At 39.2% G+C, this 20,190-nt stretch overlaps 1 protein-coding gene across 4 annotated transcripts in view; it reads right to left on the bottom strand.

Annotated features, from left to right (window-relative positions):
* The window catches only part of cep128 (centrosomal protein 128), a 54,346-nt gene that overhangs the window by 18,139 nt on the left and 16,017 nt on the right, over positions 1–20,190 (bottom strand). For 3 of the 4 annotated variants that reach the window (XM_014969445.2, XM_014969448.2, XM_014969443.2), the window contains exons 12-18: positions 19,768–19,839; positions 19,406–19,591; positions 13,138–13,326; positions 12,026–12,487; positions 8,957–9,121; positions 7,397–7,561; positions 787–849 (exon numbers count right to left, since the gene is read on the bottom strand). In XM_014969445.2, coding sequence (XP_014824931.2) covers positions 787–849; positions 7,397–7,561; positions 8,957–9,121; positions 12,026–12,487; positions 13,138–13,326; positions 19,406–19,591; positions 19,768–19,839 — 1,302 coding nt within the window. The remainder of the gene's footprint in view (positions 1–786; positions 850–7,396; positions 7,562–8,956; positions 9,122–12,025; positions 12,488–13,137; positions 13,327–19,405; positions 19,592–19,767; positions 19,840–20,190) is intronic. The other variant, XM_014969444.2, reaches the window with a different exon arrangement.

The raw sequence follows: 20,190 nt of genomic DNA, 5'->3' as shown, positions 1-20,190 counted from the left end.
CTATCAAGTGAAAAGCTTAGTAGTTTTCTGCTAAAAAAAACAACAACAAAAAATACTAAAATATTGTACCTGATACTTACCTGAGTTTTACACAGTAATAAAACTAGTTGGAAAATTTTTACATAAAGTGCACAGTCGCTACACGTGGGGAACATACACAGACAGTAGCAGTGGGTTAATTAGACAAATGATCACACAGATATTATGCAAGATAATTAGCATGAACACTTCACTGTTTTTTTTTCTTCACATCTTTCCTGTGTTTTCAGCCTAATTATAAACCAGTATTTTTAACCGTCCTCTCTCCCAGTTCTGCTTTGGGTGAAACAACGCAGCAGTGTGCTTTAATTTGATATGAGCTTTGTGACAAAGCATTATGTTTACGAAAATAACTATAAGAAGGACCGACATTGGAGAGAGTTTTGACGTGGGAAATAGATTGTGGAGAAATTATTGTTTTGTTTTGTTTTTTGTTTAAGAGGCGGTAACATAAACACTGCAACAGTTGGAAAAGTTAATCCTCAGCTGACCAATCAAAACACAACAAACCTTCTTCACTTTTGTGAAGAAAGGCTGTTTTTGTTGTAGCTTAGGAATACAGGCAATTCTGCTGCCTTTATTTTGTGCCTCATCTTAAAGCAGGAATACACTTGGGAAAGAATCCGGAAGTAGAAAAAGTAAACAGTGAAATTTTACAGATTTTCAGATTCTGTGCAAAACATATCTAAACACAAATGATACAGAAACATCTGCATCATTGCGTGAGTTCTAGCAAAGCTAGCATACCTTTGTCTCAGCGAGCCAATGATGCGGATCCTTCACTAATCCAGGTCTCTGGGAGATCACCTGCTAAACCAGAATAAAAATAAATGCAAATATGAACTGGAGTACCATTCTTATTATACCCTGCAGAATCCTGCTGCCCATTCTGAAGTCTGAATATTAGGGAAGTTTCAGCAAGGACCAAGAGATATCTAAAGAGAAACTACCAGTTACAAAACATAAAGAGAAAAAAAAAAAAAAAGGTGGGAAGACAAACCAGATAGAGGAGAGATGTCGAACCCTTAACCTCGGTGAGAAGCTCCTGTCAACTTAAATTGCAGTACATGTGTTTAACAGCGTATGACACTACCCACACTGGTTCATGCACACCTTTGAATAGAGGTTGTTTGTGATAAAAAATTAGCTCAGGGACTCTGTTTCAGTCTTCTTGGACAAGCTTGACAGCATCAGCGATGCAAACTGACTGCCAGCTCTTAATGAGTGCTGACATTCACACACACACACACACACACACACACACACATAAAACAATACACAGATAAGCAAAACTGTGACGCTCGTTGGAGAGCATCCGTCCATCAATGCTTAGATGAGACAGCTGTGCGGGTTACCAGCCCACTCAATGTTTCATCACCTCTGTTGCATGAAACAGCAAACACATGTTCACACTGGTACATAAAAGAATAACAGAAAACACATTTTTTCCAAAAGCTTTCCCTGTGTAGAGCAGTGGTGTGTGCAGACATTTTATCTCACTACACTGTTTAAAAAAAAGGAATAAAGGAAAGATTTCAGAGGGACACTTTGTCCAGAGGAAAAAGGACAGGTGCTCTAGCACCACCTAGTGTCTATGTGTGCATGTCATTGTAATAGAGTAATACAGCAATTCTCTCTACAATAAAACAATAAGTTCATTAAGTTTAGTTGTCTATTTTAATTTGTAGTAGCTCCAAAAGGTGTGGGATGCCTCAGTTGTGAAAGACAAAAATTAAAGGGGAAGTATTATGTATTTTCCAGCCACATAGTGCCATTTTATATCACAATCAGGTAACTATGTTAAGTTGTTATAAAAATGTTAAAACAAAATTTGTTGAAACATTTTAAAACTTTGGGAAACCCCGATAAGAAATGATAAGTATTTGTGGAGTCTGAACCCGGTCAATAAGTGACTGTCCACTGCATGGCAGATATTACTCTTGTCAGCAGCTTGTATGTAAAAGCAATTGCGACCTTTAGTTGAAATTTATCTAAAATCAAAGAAATGCAAATACTGACCTTAAATGACTAATTTTTATCCACTCAAATTGAAAGCGGCAACAACGGCTAGGATGCTCCTTTCACTTCCAAGGAGGAGAAAGTGCATTTGCAAATGTTTTATTTTCAAAGGTAAAATAATAAAAAATAAAAAGAGTAATACAAGCAAAAGGCTAACTTCACACCTGTAAAAATAGGTACAAACTTGGTGCCACTAAAGCTGCAATATGTGAAATGGAAACAGATATTTGAGGATGTCCTTCTCTTTATCACAAAAACAAAACCATAAATCTCTTCAGGGTGTAATGGATGAAATAACAACAATACATAACCAGAGAAGCATTGACAAAATATTGGGGGGGGGGTGAGAAACAAAAAAAAAAAACAACACACCTTGTAAACACACCTTTGTGACAAGGTGTTTATGCACACTGAACTGGATAAACAGCAGACTTTTCTTGAACCCCCCTCTGTCCTGAGTTGTACCAAACAACAATGCTGTCACACATGTTCAAAGACCCTTCTCCCTCCACCTTGCCTCCGACTGTCATTCGAAACCAGGCAAGATGAATTCCTCAAGGTTCTCTGCTTTGGCGTCTCAAAGCGCGGCACCGCCGTGCAAAGGTCTCCATCTCTGGGAGAGCGCGGCGATACGCCAGAGCAGAGCATGTGACCGCGTGGGAGGAGGATGAGACACGTCTCGGCTCCTCTCAACTTTTTCCTCGAACCATCAAAGCCTGTTTGGCTCGGCGGCAGACAAAAAAGGAGGCGAAACTGCTGAAAAACGCAACAAGTAGGCAGGGAGTTGAAAGTGCCGTCTGTGGGCTTGAAGTGGGGAGGGGGAAAATATTGCCACTACTTCTTTCTTTCTTTTTATTTTTTATTTTATTAAAACGGAGCCGCCGTGGAGTAGGAGGTTTTGCCACCTCTAATTCAAATATACGACTGCCTGGTTTATGTCTCTTTCAGAGTGTGAGGAAGTGTGTGGTGTGTTTTTTTTTTTGGTTTTTTTGGAAGCCATATGTTTGTTTCACCTCCCACTGGGAAAATGGAAAGAGACGGGAACGCTGAGATAGAAGCAGATGGAGAGAAACGCTCAGACTAACAAGGCAGTGTAGATGTCAAAGAAGGAAGTTTTCAAAGAGATCTCCACTTTGGTATTTCTCTTCGCTAATCATCTGACAAAAGAAGACAGTAGAAATGAAAGAGAACAGGCGCAAAGAAGGAAGATGCAGGAAAGAAAAGGTGCATGAAGTTAAATGATGCAGTGCCTTAGAAGAATATTCAAACCTTATATCTTGTCAAGTTGCAATCACAGCCTTTAATGTATTACGATTGGACTGTTAGAAGTTAGATTGGAGGGAAAGCCTCTGTCTTTTGTCCTATTATGTCAATTTTAAATAAGTCCAGATTTGTGGACACCAAGATAAATAGTTGTCAATGTCGACTTATTCTTACACCGGAGTTACCATGTCTGATTTTTTCCTTGTTGTTTTATTTGCTGTTTTTTGCTTTGACACTCCAAATAAAATCTGTCATGGGCTGAAAAATCGTCAAGAATGTACTCTAGAATTTAGATCGGGCCTAGAAAAATTCAACCTGACCTGGCCTGAGCCAGTAGGCACTGTGTCTGAGCCCGGTCTGACCAAGTAAGTTTAACCTTCCTGCGGTAAAGTCCTGAATGAAACCGACTCCGCGAACACGTTTACAAGTTTTTTTTTATGTGTGCATGTGGTTTTGGGAAGTGACGGTCTGACTGTACAGTATCTGCCCACGCTGGATTCTTCATGAGTCGTTCTAAGACCATGGGGTTAATTATAGGCCTAAACCCAAAGTGAACCCGACATATTATTCTTATTATGATTTTAGCGCTTTCGTTTTTAAAACTCCCATTTAAGTGAGCAGAGTAACCTTTCCCGTTTTTAGCTTTTTCTTAACGTCTTCCAGCTCCATCTTGTTGCTTGTTGTAAACCACAGGGTGAGTCAAGTGCAAATCAACTGGGATGTGGGACTGGTAGGATTCTATCTCCGCTGCTGCTGGAGCGGAGCAGGGTGGAGCAGCATATGCATGCAGTGCACTACGCTTTTTAGAGTCTGAATGACTTCTCCACTCTGACTTTATTTCCTCAACAGGTTAAACTATCTATTCATCTATTTACTGTATAATAAGTAGATTAACACAACTTTACATCTTGGATTCTCGTTTGGATTTCTCTGTGCTGTTTGTATTGTAGGCTTATTAAACACAAACTTAAGCCCGAGCCATCAAGCAAGTAATTCTGGCCCAACTCTTGCATTCGTTGTCTATTCAAGTGTACTTGTAAATTTTGGATTTAAAGGGCCAGACAGAAGGTTGTTCATCTTTTAATAAGTTAAAATACAAGGCAACGGTCTGTCTGACTATAGAACAGATTAGAAACCATTGAAGAAAAACCTCTAAAAAAAACTTGATCTTGAGATTTAACAGTTGACAACAACCAAATACTGATTTTTCCTTTAACTCAGAAAAGTTATTTTCTTGACACAAAAAATAATCTACAATCAATCACTCATCAGCAATCCTGTACTAAATTCCCACTTCACATTCACATTTGGGGACTCTCCAGTTGTTCAACACATTATCGTAGTCAAAATGACCAAGGTGGAGGCTGTGCAGGGAAAAAAATCTACTGCTAATAAACCCTTTTACTGGTAATAATACCCCTCATTAAATTGATCACTACTAAGTTTGACTTCTTTTCAACATGATGGATGAGCGATGAGGCAAGGTGTTGGCTGTCAGACTGCATCACCACTGGACCAGAGCAAGAAATCTATAAGCAGATAAAACAGGCTGCCTTCATCAGCCTTCAGCAGGGTTGGGACACTAGGAGCAAGAATCTAAGAGTGTGTGTGCCATGTAAACATGAAGGGGGACATGCGCAAAGCAATAATGTTAGTTGCTAAATCAATGATAATGTCTTCAATTAGTAAAAACAATAAACTGCAGTCTTATTGCTATATATCAAGGCTGGCACAGGTAGTAATCTGTGATAATCCATTTGAATCAATATTTAATTTTGCTAACAAGGTTTTTTTGTTCCTTTTGTTTATTTTCTTAAAAATTTAAAGTATTATTGCAGGTTTTGTTTGCTCTGTGCTAGCAGAATCCCCAGGCCACAGTCAGCACATTTAGTTCAGTGTGTGTGCGCGTGTGTGTGTGTGTTGCAACAGCCAGCCGTGTTCATTTATTTGCCAGAGTGTTAATGTTAAATCAAGTATGGCAGAGAAAGTGTATGATTCATTATTAAAGGAGCACAGATATAAAAATTCCTGAAGGCCAAAAGAGTCTTAAGTATAGCAGTGCTTTAAATTAGGCGATGAAAACCAGCAGGTTTGGATGCTTCGTCAGGTTTAGTCGTGAACCAGAAGTGATGTGTGTGAATTGACATCTAGGGGAATTGATGGGCTGACAGCGAAGACAGAAAATAAATAATATTGACTTCTCCAGTGCACTTAACACAATTCATCCTGATCTGTTACATCAGAAAGTCCAGAAGACACAGGTGGGGCCTCAACGATTCCCCAGCTTTCGGTCTCCATAACAACCATTAGACGCTATCTCGATGCTAACAGGTTGTTTGTGAATGAAAACTGCCCTTTTTGTCCACTAAGGAGACTAAAGCTACGTTCACACAGCAGGTCTTGATGCTTGATGATTTTTTTTTTTTTTTTTTTGCGTAGTCCTTGATGCTACTAATTTAATGCGACCAACATGCATTCTCGATTAAAATCTTGACTTATCATTACACTGTAGCTTTGATACATAAAAAACTAAACTAACACTATGATCAGAAATGTTATTTTCGCTATTTTCTCTACTGCTTGTTCCACCAGACCATCAATAAATATCTGTAAATTTGAAAATATGATTAAGTGCAGTTACTGTGTGCAATTTAGTAATATAAATCACACTTTTTTTAAGTAGATGACAAATATAAATGTTTTTTAAGAACAATATTTGCACAATATTTGTACTTCAGCCATTGTTTAGGTTTGTAGTTTCTACTTCAGGCTTCTTCTGGAGTAGAAATATGGCGCACGTCTCACATCACTGATGTAAAAATCATACAAAATCTGACACGACTGTTCAGATTAAAAAAGGTTCGAAAAGTCTGAAACATATCCAATTTAGCACTGCATATGGAAGTGGCTCAAATCTGATTTTTTTTTCTGGTGAAAAGATCGGAATTGGGCCGATAAGGCTCAAATGAAAAAGTTGAAACTGAGGAAAGAAAAACAAAATCTGATCTTGCTTGAAGTTGCAAAAGATTCAACTTTTTGATTGAAAGATTCTACTTTTTTTTTATACAAAACACTCCAGATGTGTCTAGAGTGAAAATACAAATGTACACTTTTAAGTATGGTGGAGGACCTGTGATGCTCTGGGCAGCTCTCTTCCTAAGGCCTTAGAAACATTGTTAAAGTGCCTGACACCATAAACTCTTTAAGACAGCTGAATGTTTTAAATAAAACTGAAGCCTGATCTTTCAAGAGAATCCACAAATCTGGTCAAATCAACACAGAAATCGTTCAGTTCAACTTTCTTTCAAGGTCATTCCACTCCCCAGACCTTAAACTTGTATGTATAAAAACAACTGTAAGAAGTCTCAGGAAAATAATAATATAATATAGAGTGTGCAACGAGACATCCATTGTGATATGAAGCCATAAGATTTATTGTAAGGCTGTTTACACATCTTTAACAAAGAGTGCCAAAACTGAAGGAGTGTGTTACATTTCAACAAGACGTTGAGTCCAGCAAATAAGGACTCAACCCAACAAATCAAGCTTATGTGATTATCAGATCAAAAAATAACTCGAAACTCCACCTGGGAGTAATTAAATGAGTCCACATATTTTCACAGTTACAGTTTTGGCCGTCTAACCAAAGATACACAGGAGGCATAATCAAACCTTTATACAGGGATTTCTCTCATCCGTATCCAAGCCAACCCCACCTCCCCCACTTCACCCTCACCTTCCAGAAGACTCTCCTGCGTTCTCAAACAGAACGATGCCTGTTAGGAAATTCTAATGAACTGCAGGAATGGATTGCGAATAAGGACGCAGGGTGACTCAAACCAAGTGAACCAACTTTTATTATCTTTAACTCAGCTTATTTTCCTGAACGGTGAGCAATAACAATAATAATAGGTCAGCATGACCGGTCAAGTTCCTAGTTTGCTTGTTCGTATTTTATCTCTGGTTGATTTCAAAAGGATTTCTATGAGGTATTCAAATAAAATTGGTGGCTTGTAGGTATTTTAAATTTAACCTTTAAAGTACAAAAAAAAAGTAAAACAACTAAGACCAGTACCTGCAGTTTGTCTTGTCCGTTCCTCACCAGACTCCGACAGACTGCATCCAGTTCCTCCCCGAGAGAAGAGAGGACCGTCTCTCGTTCTGCTTCCATCGTCACAATCTTCTTCTCCAGCCTCAGAAGCTCAGACTCGGAAACACGTCTCTGCTCATCGACGCTCACCTGATTAGGATGGCAGAGTCGAGTTTGATCATTAGAAATCATCAATAACTTTTGTTCATCATCAGCATTCTTAATTCTATTTGCGTTTTTAAAGAGTGGGAGAAGTGGAGGGAAAATGGGTTTCAAACATTTTCTTCAAATGAAAAGTCAGAGAAAATGCGGAGTGTATTTGTGTTCAGAATAAGACTTTTTAAGACCATTGTGAATTAAAGTTTATTGGTCTTAGATAATGGCATCATTAACAGTCATTATTAATATTTGAAAATGGTCTCAAAACAACATTATCATTTATTACTTGGGCAATTTATCATCAGGTAAAATTTGTTAGCATGACAGGCTAAGTAGTACCACAAAATATCATGGAGAGTTTTTTTTGTCTTCATACTGTTATGGTAGCCAGAGATAGTGATTAATCCAGACACTAGTGTCTTTATGCTACAATTATTTGAGACATGCTCACTCCACTCAGATGATCTCCATTCCACTCATTGTGAGACTACCAGCACCAATTAACTGGACCTCTGTTGAATTAGGTCAGTCACTTTAAATGGGGGAAATATTTGTGCCAATCACTTATTTCTATTTATTTATTACTATTTTGTAAAAATTTGATTTCATTTTGATATAAAAGAGGTTTTTCTTTTTTTTGTGGTATTTTTTTCCATCAAAAAAGCCAAACTATGTTCATCAGGAATGATTTGTAAAAGTAATAAAAGGGTGAAATATTCAAGGAGATGAATGCTTTTTAAAGGTTCTGTAAAATTCTACTGAAACACATTGAAATCTTGTGGTTCCAATGTTTAAAAATAGAGAGGGAAAAAAAAGTCAAACATACAGCAGTGTTCTTTATGTTTGGTTAGTATCGCCAATATTTCCGGGTTTCTTCCAGGACAAAGCCAATCAATAAGTCACAGGACAGGAACCTCAGTGAACAGAGCCGCCGTGGGAATACGAATCACTATCTCTACGCCGAGATAATAACCCTCCCATGTTTCATGAATAGGAACTGGGTTTTCTGCACAAGCCAAATTATAAATCAATACACGTCTGCCCAGGAAAAATCCACATACAACTTATCAGGTCTGTGTCGAGGAGGTGAGCTGGCGTCAATACTTTATAAAAACGCCTAAAGTCACACTGATAAATATGATTTTTTTTTTTTTTTTTAGCAATAGCTAGGATAATATGATCATATAATCCAAACAGATATACAATCAAGTGAAAGGAATAAGAAAGGGCAAGATATACATGTTTGCTTTCAATATGACGCATTAAGCCGGTGATGTTTGAAGTCGGCATGTTTTTAGTTTGCACTATGCAGATACTGTTGTAAAATAAAATGGCCTCCATTCACAGATACAAACCCCAAATCCCAACTAGACGAGCTTGGCTTACTTTGTCTTTCAGTTCCTGCTTGAGTTGCTGGTATTTTCTTTGCAGAAGAGAATATGCGTCGTCTTTAGTGTGCAGCTGCGCCACCAGCTTATCACACTCATCCTTCATCCTGTCCAACTTGATGTGCAGCGCCACGCGCAGCTCTTTGTCCGACACCGCGTCTGCCTGCAGGAGGATGGACAGGGACTGGTTTTCAGAGCCGCCGTGTACAAACAGGTATCATTTCAGCTCATCACAACCATGCCAGTAGGATTTTGCAGGTCGAAAAAGGTCAAGTGCAAAAAAGGTCCAAAAGTGGTCGTGCATCAATGAACTTATCTATGTTCTGTCAAGTCACAACTGATCTGTTGATTATTTTCTAGATTAACCGACTGATTGGACATCAAAAGATGCTTAATAGATTTTCTTTCTACAGAATTTGAATTGGGTGAAGCTAAAACTTTTACCTAGAAGTTCTAGGTAGAAAATATTTACAAAGTTTATTTAAACCTATTTTTTGTACAGCTAAGGCTAAATTACAACTCTGAATATGTTGTTCTTTCAGTAATTGGCCTTTTTATTTTGTCTGTATACTCCAGCTAGCGATTAATCAATTACTAAGTTAGTGAATGATTATTTCAGTAATCGATGATTAATCATTTCAGCCTTCATGCTGAAGTCATATTTTTGATCTCAACGCAACAGAACACAATAGAACAGGAATCGATTAGAGCTGAAACTTATCCAACATCAGTGCCTGATGTTGGATATAAAGGTACTACTAAACTTTTTGAAAAGCCATCCCAGAAGGAAAGGAATTATTGAACAAACGGCAAATTAAAGCATTAGTACAATGAGCGGGATGGTGTGTAAGTAAAGTCATGAATATGTCTTTAAAAACTCCAGGCTCCTGTATAAATAAAGTACCAAAATAAAATTACAAAGGATGTTTTTTCATCCACTTCATAATGTCTCCACTTTGTGTTGGTGTATCATATTACTCCTCCACACTTTCCCAAAAGATACTTTCAACTTGGTGGTTGTAACACATGAAAAAGCTCAAAGAATAATAATACATTTGCTGACTCTGTGTATGTCCACAATGTCTGAAAAGTTTTAAAGAAAAGCTTCAGAAAGGGGAGTTTGGTAAAAGAAAAATAACGTTACACTCACAAACAAATCAAAGTGTTAGGAAAAACAGTGACAAAAGACAAGAAGAGATAAGAGCGACTTGAAACAAAAAAAAGGGCTAAAAAAGAAAAAAAAAAAACCGGGAGCTGGAAATGTGAAATACCAAATTAGAATTGAAGGGAAGCAGAAAGAAAAGGATTAAGATAGAGAGAGGCAGCAGTAGGGGGAAGACAGAGTGGAGAAAAAATGTGACACGAGGGAACAAGGAAATTAGAATATTGTAAGCTATTTTCTGACGAGTGACTGTATCGCAACAGCATATATGCTTTCTAGATGTGTGTGTGTGTGTGTGTGTGTGTGGTGGGGGGTTCTTTGGGACATTTGGTGCACACCCTCAGGCAAGTTTTTAAAAACATTCCAGCAAATGCCTTTGTCCTTCCCGCACTAAGAAATGAGACCATTTCAATGAGCTATGTCAGATATTAATGCCATTCGAGCGGCTAATGGGCTAAACTCAAGCATATCAGGGAGAGCCGCGCCCCTCACCCGAGGGGTGGAGGGAGGAGGGGCTCATCATCGGAGATATTGAACATCAGGGAGGAGGGTGAGTTAAGCAGATCATCTGCTATCTCCGGTGCAGCCTTGATGAGACGACCGAGGTCTGATATGTGGAGTTTTATTTTTTCTTTTTAAATATTCACGCTTGGAGGTTTGGCGCGGCCCCTGAAGAACCGCGGGTGCGCCACACGCCATTAAGAACGCCGGCGATCCTTGGGTGTATTCGGAAGACAGAGTTTCAGCCGACGAAAGAAATTACTTTAAATGAGAGCATTTCCTCCGTGTGTCGCCGGGTCGGAAATATCCCAGATGTTCAGCAAGAACCAATCGGAATCTGATCGCTAATAGGTGCGTTGTGGGTGGGAGGTGAACAGAATCCCTGTGGCTGGTTTGTGATTTTAAACATTTAAGGAGATTTACACAAATTAAGGACGCCAGTTACACCTGAAACATTATGCGGCGATAGAGGTGGCATTGGATGTTTAAGAGGATTTGATTGGGATTTCATAAGAAATACTAAATAATTTCCCCTGACAAGAGTCAGATAAAGAGATTACGACCAGCGTTGTGAGAGGAGACTAATAGGGGGTTGTTTGGGGTTGGAGGCATGAACTAGAGGTTTCATAAAATCTAATTTAAGACTTTTAAAACCTTTTGTAATGCCATCTTGAATGAAGTTTAAGACAGAAAAAATATAAATATAGGCAGTTGTTGGGGCATCCTGCTTTATCATAGTTCATGTTGCTCTCTACCACCTTTACCTCAAGGTGTCAAGCTTAAAAGCTGTTGATTTTGATCACTGGTCAACTTACAGAAGATGACCAGTGCAGCAAACTGGTACATAAATTTGTCCTTATCCATGATAGATGCAAAAAAAAAAAAAAAGCTAGTAAGCTACAAGAATATATTAGCAGCTAGTTAGCTAGTTAACCACCTTGAGTCACAGAACGCAATTAAGATGTCTACAAGTGACTCAAGCTGTTGTGTGACAGAAAAGTCCCACGAGAAATTAAATAAAGAAATGTATGTGATTAATAGTACTGCAACGACAAAATTCAAGACCTGTGGAAAATGAATTTAAGGAAAGCTTAACATTTTTTTTGATGAATTTGACATTTCAAGGCCTTCATTTTAGATACAAAAATTTAAGATTTTTTTAAAGACTTTTTAAGTCTTTAAAGACTTAAAAAGTTTTTGAAATAGTTTTCTTAAGACTAAGAAAGACTAAGACTAAGAGAGGGTGTCTTTGTAATTCAGGACACCCTGAAATAGTGAGAAAAAGATAACACTGCTATGTTCTGGTGCTTGTAATCATACCAATTACTGAGGTAGAGGTCATATTCCTTAAGCTGAGATAGACTCTTAAAATAGCTCAGATCTAATGAAGAGCAAATCTCCTACCTTAATTTCTCTTAGTTGTGTACTCAGTTCATCATTTTCCTGTCGGCAGAGTCTGAGCGTTTCCTGCACTTCCCGATCCTTCCTAGTCCGGTCATCTTTGACTGTCGCTGCCATGTTGTTCAGCTCCTTCTGATGGACCTCTCTCTCCAGCTGCAGCTGCTGGCTCAGAGAGGTGCGCTCCTCCTGTAGCAATGTCAGCTTGGCCTGCAGCTCCGTTGTGGCCCTCTGCATGTCCTTCCTGGCGTTCTCCTCCTCGGCCAGCCGTAGGGACAGCTGGGCGTGCGCGGCTGTCATCTGCTTCAAGGTGGTCTGGAGCTCAGCTTTATCCTCCTGGTCCCTGTGGAGACGGCGGGCTTGAACGTCAGCTTGTTCCTCCAGTATGTGGTTCTCTTCTCTCAGTCTCGCAATGGTGGAGGTCTGACGCTGAGACTCCTCATGCAAGGCGGCCGAGGCCTCCTTCACCTGGGGTCAGGATCAATGTTAGCAACTTACAGGTTTCAGCTAATTCCTTTGGCATTAGTTTTGGCCTTTCACGGGAGGAAAGGACTGAGGAAAAGAAGAAAGGAAGGAGAGAGGAAACAAAGTATGGAAAGGAGGTAAGGCCAGAAGGAAGGAAGGAAAGGCAGGAGGAAGGAAGATAGCTGAAAGGAACAAAGGGAAAGGAGGAAGGACGGGAAGAGGGCCGAAGGGAGGAATGAAGGAAATAAAGGACAGAAGGAAGGTGGGAAAGACAGCAGACAAGGACAGAGGAAAGGAAAGAAGGGAATAAAGAAGGGAGAAAGAAAAGAATGAAGGAAAGAAAGGACAGAGAGAAGAAAGGTAAGAAGGAGGAAAAACGTAAGGGAAGAAGTAAGGAAGGAAAGAAGAAAGAAAAGAAATTACAAAAAAGGAAGAAAGGAAAGAAAGATGGGAGGAAGGAAAGAAAGGAGAAATTTCTATGACAATGACAAATTAGAGATTGGAAACAGAAACACTTTTTCTATATTGTGTCTCCAATATAGAAAAACAAAAGCACACCATCCACACTTAACAGCTTCTATCATCATCCCAGACATCTCCAGACTCCTGACGACTATGAGAACAGAGTTATCTCTAGACGGTGAGCCACATACCTCCCGGATCTCCTGCTGCAGCGCCAGTTGCCTCTGGTGGGCCTCCGACAGCTCCACGCCCTTACGGTGGAGCTCTGCCTCACGCAGGGCCAAACGGCCGAGGGCCTCGCCCAGCTCCCTGCGGGATGCCTCGGCCTGCTGGCTCAGCGCCTTCAGCTGGGCTTCGGAGCTCTCCTTCTCCCTGGAGACCTAAAGGGAGAAAATCGCAACCAAATGAGGGAGGAGGAGGAGACGATAGTAGGGGTATGAGTGGGAGAAAAAAAGAAAAAAGGAAGACATGAGTAATGACAAATGAAGAGAAGAAGGTACGAAAAGGAGCTCTAACAATAATGATGAGAGGAAGAAAAGAATAACAGAGAGACAGAGCGAGAGGAACATATGCAGTACCAGCTCTTAGCTGATAGGAAAACGCCAACACTCAGCGTTTCGATAAAGGGACAATGGTCAGGTCTGTTCCAGGCAGATTGCTGCTAATGCTCCGGCTTTGACTGGAATTTGCAAAGACTTTGCGGCAGCTCAGAACCTAATCATTTAATTGAGCACTTGATTCTCTCCCCTAATTCATTAAGAGGGCAGAAATGATTTCGTAATTAATTCGCGTCACGTAGAATACGCCAGGTGGGAGTCTGTCTTGTCTTGTCTTCCTGGTATAAGAAGCGTGACGGTTGCTTACTGGGAGTTTGGAGGTGACTCTCTCGGTACAAATGGACTGGAAAAAACACTGGGAGGTGACTTTTTAAGCTAATGAAAACTGTCAGCTATTAATTATTCCGCTAAATCCAACCACTGGAACAAAACCGAGCAAATGTATTGCTGTAATGAAGTACCTTTGGGTCTGTAACGCTGCGTCGTGTTTGAAAACTCCGAAGAAATCCACTGCTCTCCATTTATCAAGAGATGATTGCACACTACAGCTGCATCTCAAAGTAGGATAACATTAGAAGAATTAAAAAAAAAATAAACTAGCATCTGAAAAATAAGTAAAAACAAAAAAAAAATACAGAAATGTTATGCAAAACCTTATGGCTTCATGGGGGAAACTGCTGACTTGACAGTCATCCAGCAAATAGTAATCAAGCCCCTTCACAAGGAGGGTAGGTCATAGAAGGTCAGTGCAAATAAAACTGGCTCACACAACGTTTAGGTTTTGTCTTGATCTGTTCTGTTTGGTTGCTTTGTTCAAACTGACACAAACTGAGCAGTAATGGAATAAATATGAAGAATAAATCTCAGGGTCTCCTCCAGTGTATTATAAGCCTGGCGGGCCACCAGGCTTTACTTATGCCTCCAACAGGCTAATAAGCATTGCTTTTTTTTTAAGTCCTTTTAAAATGTTTGCATTGGTTTCAGTTTTATAGTTGTTGAGCATTGCCAACTCTGTTGCTAATTTCTCCAAATCCACCACAGTTGGGCTTAAGAGTCAATACCCAAAACTTTAACACAGATGTAGAATTTTATTTAACTGAAAGTTTACAAAATGGCCAAAAAAATTAGAGCTTTAAAATTTATCTGTAAGAATTTGAATGAGGAAAGTAAGCGCACTAAAGCGCTAAGTAAAAAATTGGCTCACCTTTATGCACATTAGAGGAATAGTGCCAATCACTGGGAATTCTTTTATTATTCTCCAAATCCAGCAACCAACAAAGGGAGCCATGTTGTATTAGCAACGCAACCTGAAAAACTGACATAAGTGCATGACCTCTCTAGCATGGTCTGTAGCATGTTCAATTTTTTTGGTATATTCCATAGTTATCACTCCGCAGTTTTATCTTGAATTTGAAGATAAAGACAATGTTGGAAAAAAGCAATAAAATGAAAATATTCAGTTTCACATTCAGTTTCAGTGATTTGATCTTTAACAAACTAAATAAAACTCATCAGGAAAACTGGGCCTAATTTGTCATCTGTCACATTGTCTTTTTTTAGCTCTTCTTTATGCGTTCCTATTTTTTCAGCCATCACAGGGAAAAAAGGCAATTGCAGGTCATTTTAAGATACATGATCAAGAGTTTAATTAATAGGGAAGCAGATGGGGGAAAAAAAAACACAGCTTGATTCAGACATATGCAGAAAGTCTCAGGTAAATTTGTTAATCTTCCTATCTGTGTTATGAGATACAGAGTGTTTTCACATTTAGAACTGCAAAAATGGAAAGAGGGCAGCCTTGTTATGCTGATTAGTGTGTTTGGAGGATGTGGGTGTTGAAAGCACCTCATGTCTATACTCGGAGACATTATGTTGAGTTTCAGTGAGACAGATGGAGGGATCAGTCAGAGGGAAAAAAAAACCTGAGACTTCAAATTGAATGAAATAGATGGGATGCTGTGCTAAAGAGAGCTCCAGTCACACAAAGGAGTGCCTGCAATGAGAGACCAGTGGAGAAACAGAGGGCTGTATGAGGAGCACAGCTTCAGACTGAGCTACATTTACAAAGAACCTGTCAGTAAACCTTGTTACCGACTACCAGCTCTGAACTAACTGAAGCGTTTCTTGAAGCACACATTGGAGAAAGTGTTCATACCCCTAATCCTTTCAGTTTTTTTAATGTTAAAACCACAGACTTTAATAAATTTGATTGGGATTTTGTGTGAATAATTCCCCGCTTTTCACTCAGGTTTCTAAATAAAATCAGATACAAATAATTAAAGGGGCAGTATTTTGTATTTTCCAGGTACATAGTGCCATTTTACACCATAATTACCTTCAGCTGCTATAAAATTGCTATATGTATATATATATCAAATATGACTTAAAATAAATTTTACTTTGCAAATTAATGCCTTGAAATTGGGCTTACATCTAATTCTATCCACCTACAGGAAGTCATTACAACATAGCTCCACCATTAACCCTTTAACAACCCTTTGCCAGTGTTGCACTGACAAGTAGCTCCTATAATGAGCTCAGCAGATGCGCAGTTTCATCAGGTGTTTGCTAATTGCTGCTGGCTAGTCTGAAGGAGCTGAGTGGGGCAGACGCGGAGGAAAGGTGCAACAAACCAGGTATGTTTTTGATAATGGAATAGCATCATATTTATGATGTAGAACTAAAAAAAACTGCCCCTTTAAGAGAAGTAGTTCTCACTCCAAGATAGTCTTATACCTGAATGTCTTCCAATTGATAAATTCACTTGACAAAAAGGCTTTCTGCTCCTTAAGATGAACCAATTACTGAACAAATTTAAGAACACGTCAATCCAGAGCTGATAACATGGATAAAAATACAACTCTAAAACTATTAATACTGAAAAGAGGCAAGTGTGTTCCATAAATAGTTGATAAAGTTCAGTCTATTGGTGCCTCGCAAGGTTCAACAGATCAAAGATACATATTTTATCAAAAAAATAGGAGAGAAAAGCTCAAAATAAAACTAATGCCAAGGGTGAAAAACAGGCCAAAAGAAAGGTAAGTATTTCACATATCAAATCAAAGTGAATACTCTGTAACTTGTTGTAAAGCGTCTTAAATGTCTTAAACTATCCATTCTCTACAGATCTGACTTTCAGAACTGCAGAAAGAGAGTCTGGTAGAGAAATATTTGGTTTTCTCCTCATAGCCTGAAGGCATCACTTTTGGATTTGAGAAGGACTATAGCATCATTGATCTCCTCACGTCTCAGAGCATCAACGCTATAGAAGTCGTGCATCAGCCACAGTTTCTATCTAAGATGATGCAACAAAAAAACCCAGGAGATCTACATGATCATTGGTCCGGCCCATAGAGTCAATATGCTGTGAAATATAGAACAAGATGGAGAGGTTCAGCTAGAGTAGATGAAGGCTGAAAGAGATAAAAAGATAACTGACTGCAGCGTTTTAACCTGTGTGCTTGTTTATGTTGATTGTGCCATCAAGAGTTTGTGTGTAAGCCCAATAAATACCAATAACATCTGGAAATTGAGCCAATGGTTGTTTCGATATGAAAATTTGGGCCGATATCGATATCCGAAACCAATATTGCTGTTATGGACGATAACCAATCTTCACTAATATTGTATATATTATAAACATATCACTACCTTTTCGAAATTTTGAAAAGCAATAATCACACTGCTGGCTTCACCAATACTTCATTTAAACTTCCCACAATCCTGCGCTGCATCACTGTCACCTGACCAAACAAATATCAAATGGCCAACCTCCTCCCCTCCCTTTCTGGAAACAACAAAATGGATTTATTGTTGTTTTTAATGTTGGCAACTTTTAATTATTGGATATGGTAAAAATAAAAATAAAAAATTGTGATATTGGCTGATACCGATGTTAGTGCTGATACATTGTGCCTCTCTAGGTGTCATTTATCATTTAGATTAAAGAAAATTGGGATAATAATTGTGGGTTAGTCTGAAAATAGTAAGTTCTAATTAATAATTCTTGCAAAGCCCAAATACTGATATCATAGTTTGGATTCTAATGCAGTTTAATCATAAAATACCAAATACCAGTCCTTGTTCCAATAGACCATCAATTAATATCAATATATTAAAAGAAAAAAAAAAACTGACTAACCCACCCACCAGGTTACATTTGCACATGCTCAGTTAACAGCAGTCACCCCATTATTGCCAATTTAGTGACTGTCACGGTGTCTTGCTATAAAAATAATTAGTATAAGTAAAAACTGTGTTCTTACTGGAACTACTTTACCTAAATGGTGCATTGAAATGGGTTATTTAAGAACGACTAAGCTTAGCTTTTATCTGCTGCCTCTTGTTGCTTGTGTATCTTCAGCCCAGCTAAGCTACCACTTCCTGTGGACATTGAGCAACCTGGTGTGACTTGCTTGCTCTCTTGGGTGAAAGTCGGTATTTTTCCAGCTCGTTGGTGCTTTCCACACCCGTGTTTTTGTTGGCCGGATGGTATTTGACGGTAGGTAAAGAAATCTGCCTGCCTTTTTGTTTCCTTTTCAGATGGAAGCACACAGCTCGGTAAACCTGGCGGAGTGACGGACTTGGTAATTGGATAATTTTGTAGTGTGGGACAGCATCCCAATCTGCTGCCTTTTGGCTGATCTGACCGGGCACCGTCACACACTCCAGGATTCAACCAGCTGTTTCTCTCTTCTGTTGAATTTCAGTACACGGTGAATCAGAACTGGGCCGTCTCACTTTGGTGAACGAGCGGAAAAAGGTTCGTCTCACCTACGGGGGTCTAAGGGAAAGTTTGTCTAAAGTCAAATTAGTTTCTCAGACCTTATTGACATTCCAACCTAACAGGAAGTGTGAGGAAGTCAGCAAAGAACAGAATGCGAGTTAGAAAGCAAATAAGAGACAGCACACTCTCCTGTAGCCTTTTTTATATTGTAGTTAACCAATATGCATACAACCATGACAAACCACCACATCTATTGAGGCTACCAGCTAGGGTTGAAACGATTATTCAAATGAATTGTTAGGAATCCATTATTGAAATTTAGTCATTGATTAATCATTAATTGGAATATAAAGGCTTAAAAATTGCACTTTTTTAAATAGAATAACACCCTCAGAGTAGCAGTTAAGCCAAAACTGTACAAAAATTTATACATTTTGTTTTTTAGAATAAACCAAAACATTGTCTGCAAATATATTCTACCCAGAACTCCTCAAATGACATAACTTTAGCTTCACCTGCTTCACATTTTGTAAAAAGAAAATCTCCTATTAAGCAATTTTGGATGTAAAATCATTAATCAAGAAAATAGTCAACAAATCAGTTCTATAGAGATATCAAAAGGTTTTGGAGCAAAGCAACCTAAGAATGACACTGCCACCACCATGTTTCCCCGCAGCTATAGTGTTCTTTTGGTTAATGTGGCAGTTCGAAAGGCCGATAAATAGATTCACAAACAGCAAACCGAGGGATATTAGCGCTCTAATTTCAGTATGTTTTAGTTAGTTTTATAAACATCCCATATAGTCCCAGTTGGTCATAGTTTCCCCCCATTAATTACTGTTTTTATTTATCACAGTTAACGATTTCGCAGTTCCAGTTTTTGTTATTTTCTTAGTTATAGTTAACTGTAATAGCCTCGGTCTGAATGTTTTCTTTGAAAGAAAAAAAAAACTTCTTCATCACATGTATGATACAACCAGCAGAAACTCCTGCACTTAGAACTGCACTTTGTTTCTCGGCAGCATTACACATGCTGTGCAACAAAGTTAGCAGTCAGAGTCAGTTTTAATATTGTGAAACAGTAAGAACTTTTTTTTTCACCCCCAAATATTGAAAGCACACAACTGAAGCTGGACTGAAACTGTGGAGAAGTTTGTGAGTGATGGCTGGACCGACCTGCAGGGCCTTCTCTTCATGGAGTCGACCTTGAACCTCGGCATCCTCCAGCTCCTTCTGCAGCCTCCTGCACTTCGCCCTCCACTGGCGCACTGCTTCTTGGGCCCTGGTCTTCAGCTCGTTTTTGCTCCTCGCGCTCTCCAGCACCAAGGCCTCCATCTCCTTCCTCTCTGTCTGCCCGCGGCTCTGAAACGACCATTCAGCTCTTCAATAAAGCCCACATTCGTTCCTCAAGACCCCGTAACCACAATGGAAGGGGGGAAAAAAAGATTTACAGCTCACGTTATTACAATGCTTTGTCCCAGAACAAAGGTACTACACTACACATACATGTGGCGGGCTTTTGATTGAATTTAAATTACCTGCATGCTTTTCAGCTGGTCCAGAATGCGCAGATGCTGCTCTTCCCGCCCCTCCATGTCAGATGAGAATTCCTTCCATGTTGGGGAAAAGAAAGGTCAAGTGAGAAACCTCGGTTGGAGATTTAAAAAAAAAAAAAAAAAAGACATTTTGGGAACTTTCTGTCTCTGTCCGTGCTCCACCTAGCAACCGCTTCTCTTCATCTTCTCTCAAAGACGGGTCAGAGAAGGTTCAGTTGTTCCAACATCTGGATTTCTTACGATTAAACACTGAAAAGTGGCCCAGAGAAAATCAAGACGACTTTGAAGTTTCGAGTTTGGCAGCGGAATAAAGACAAGGCAAAGCAACATGGCTGCCATTTTGATGCTTCCGCTGAATAAGGATGTCAGTTAGGGGTAATTAGTCAAACGCTGATTAGTCGTCTA

The sequence above is a fragment of the Poecilia mexicana genome, unplaced genomic scaffold (assembly GCF_051168715.1).
Source record: "Poecilia mexicana isolate PSO_F unplaced genomic scaffold, ASM5116871v1 scaffold_21, whole genome shotgun sequence".
NCBI classification, from domain to species: domain Eukaryota; kingdom Metazoa; phylum Chordata; class Actinopteri; order Cyprinodontiformes; family Poeciliidae; genus Poecilia; species Poecilia mexicana.
The sequence above is the reverse complement of the archived record's forward strand: the minus strand, read 5'-3'. Positions and strand labels throughout refer to the sequence as shown.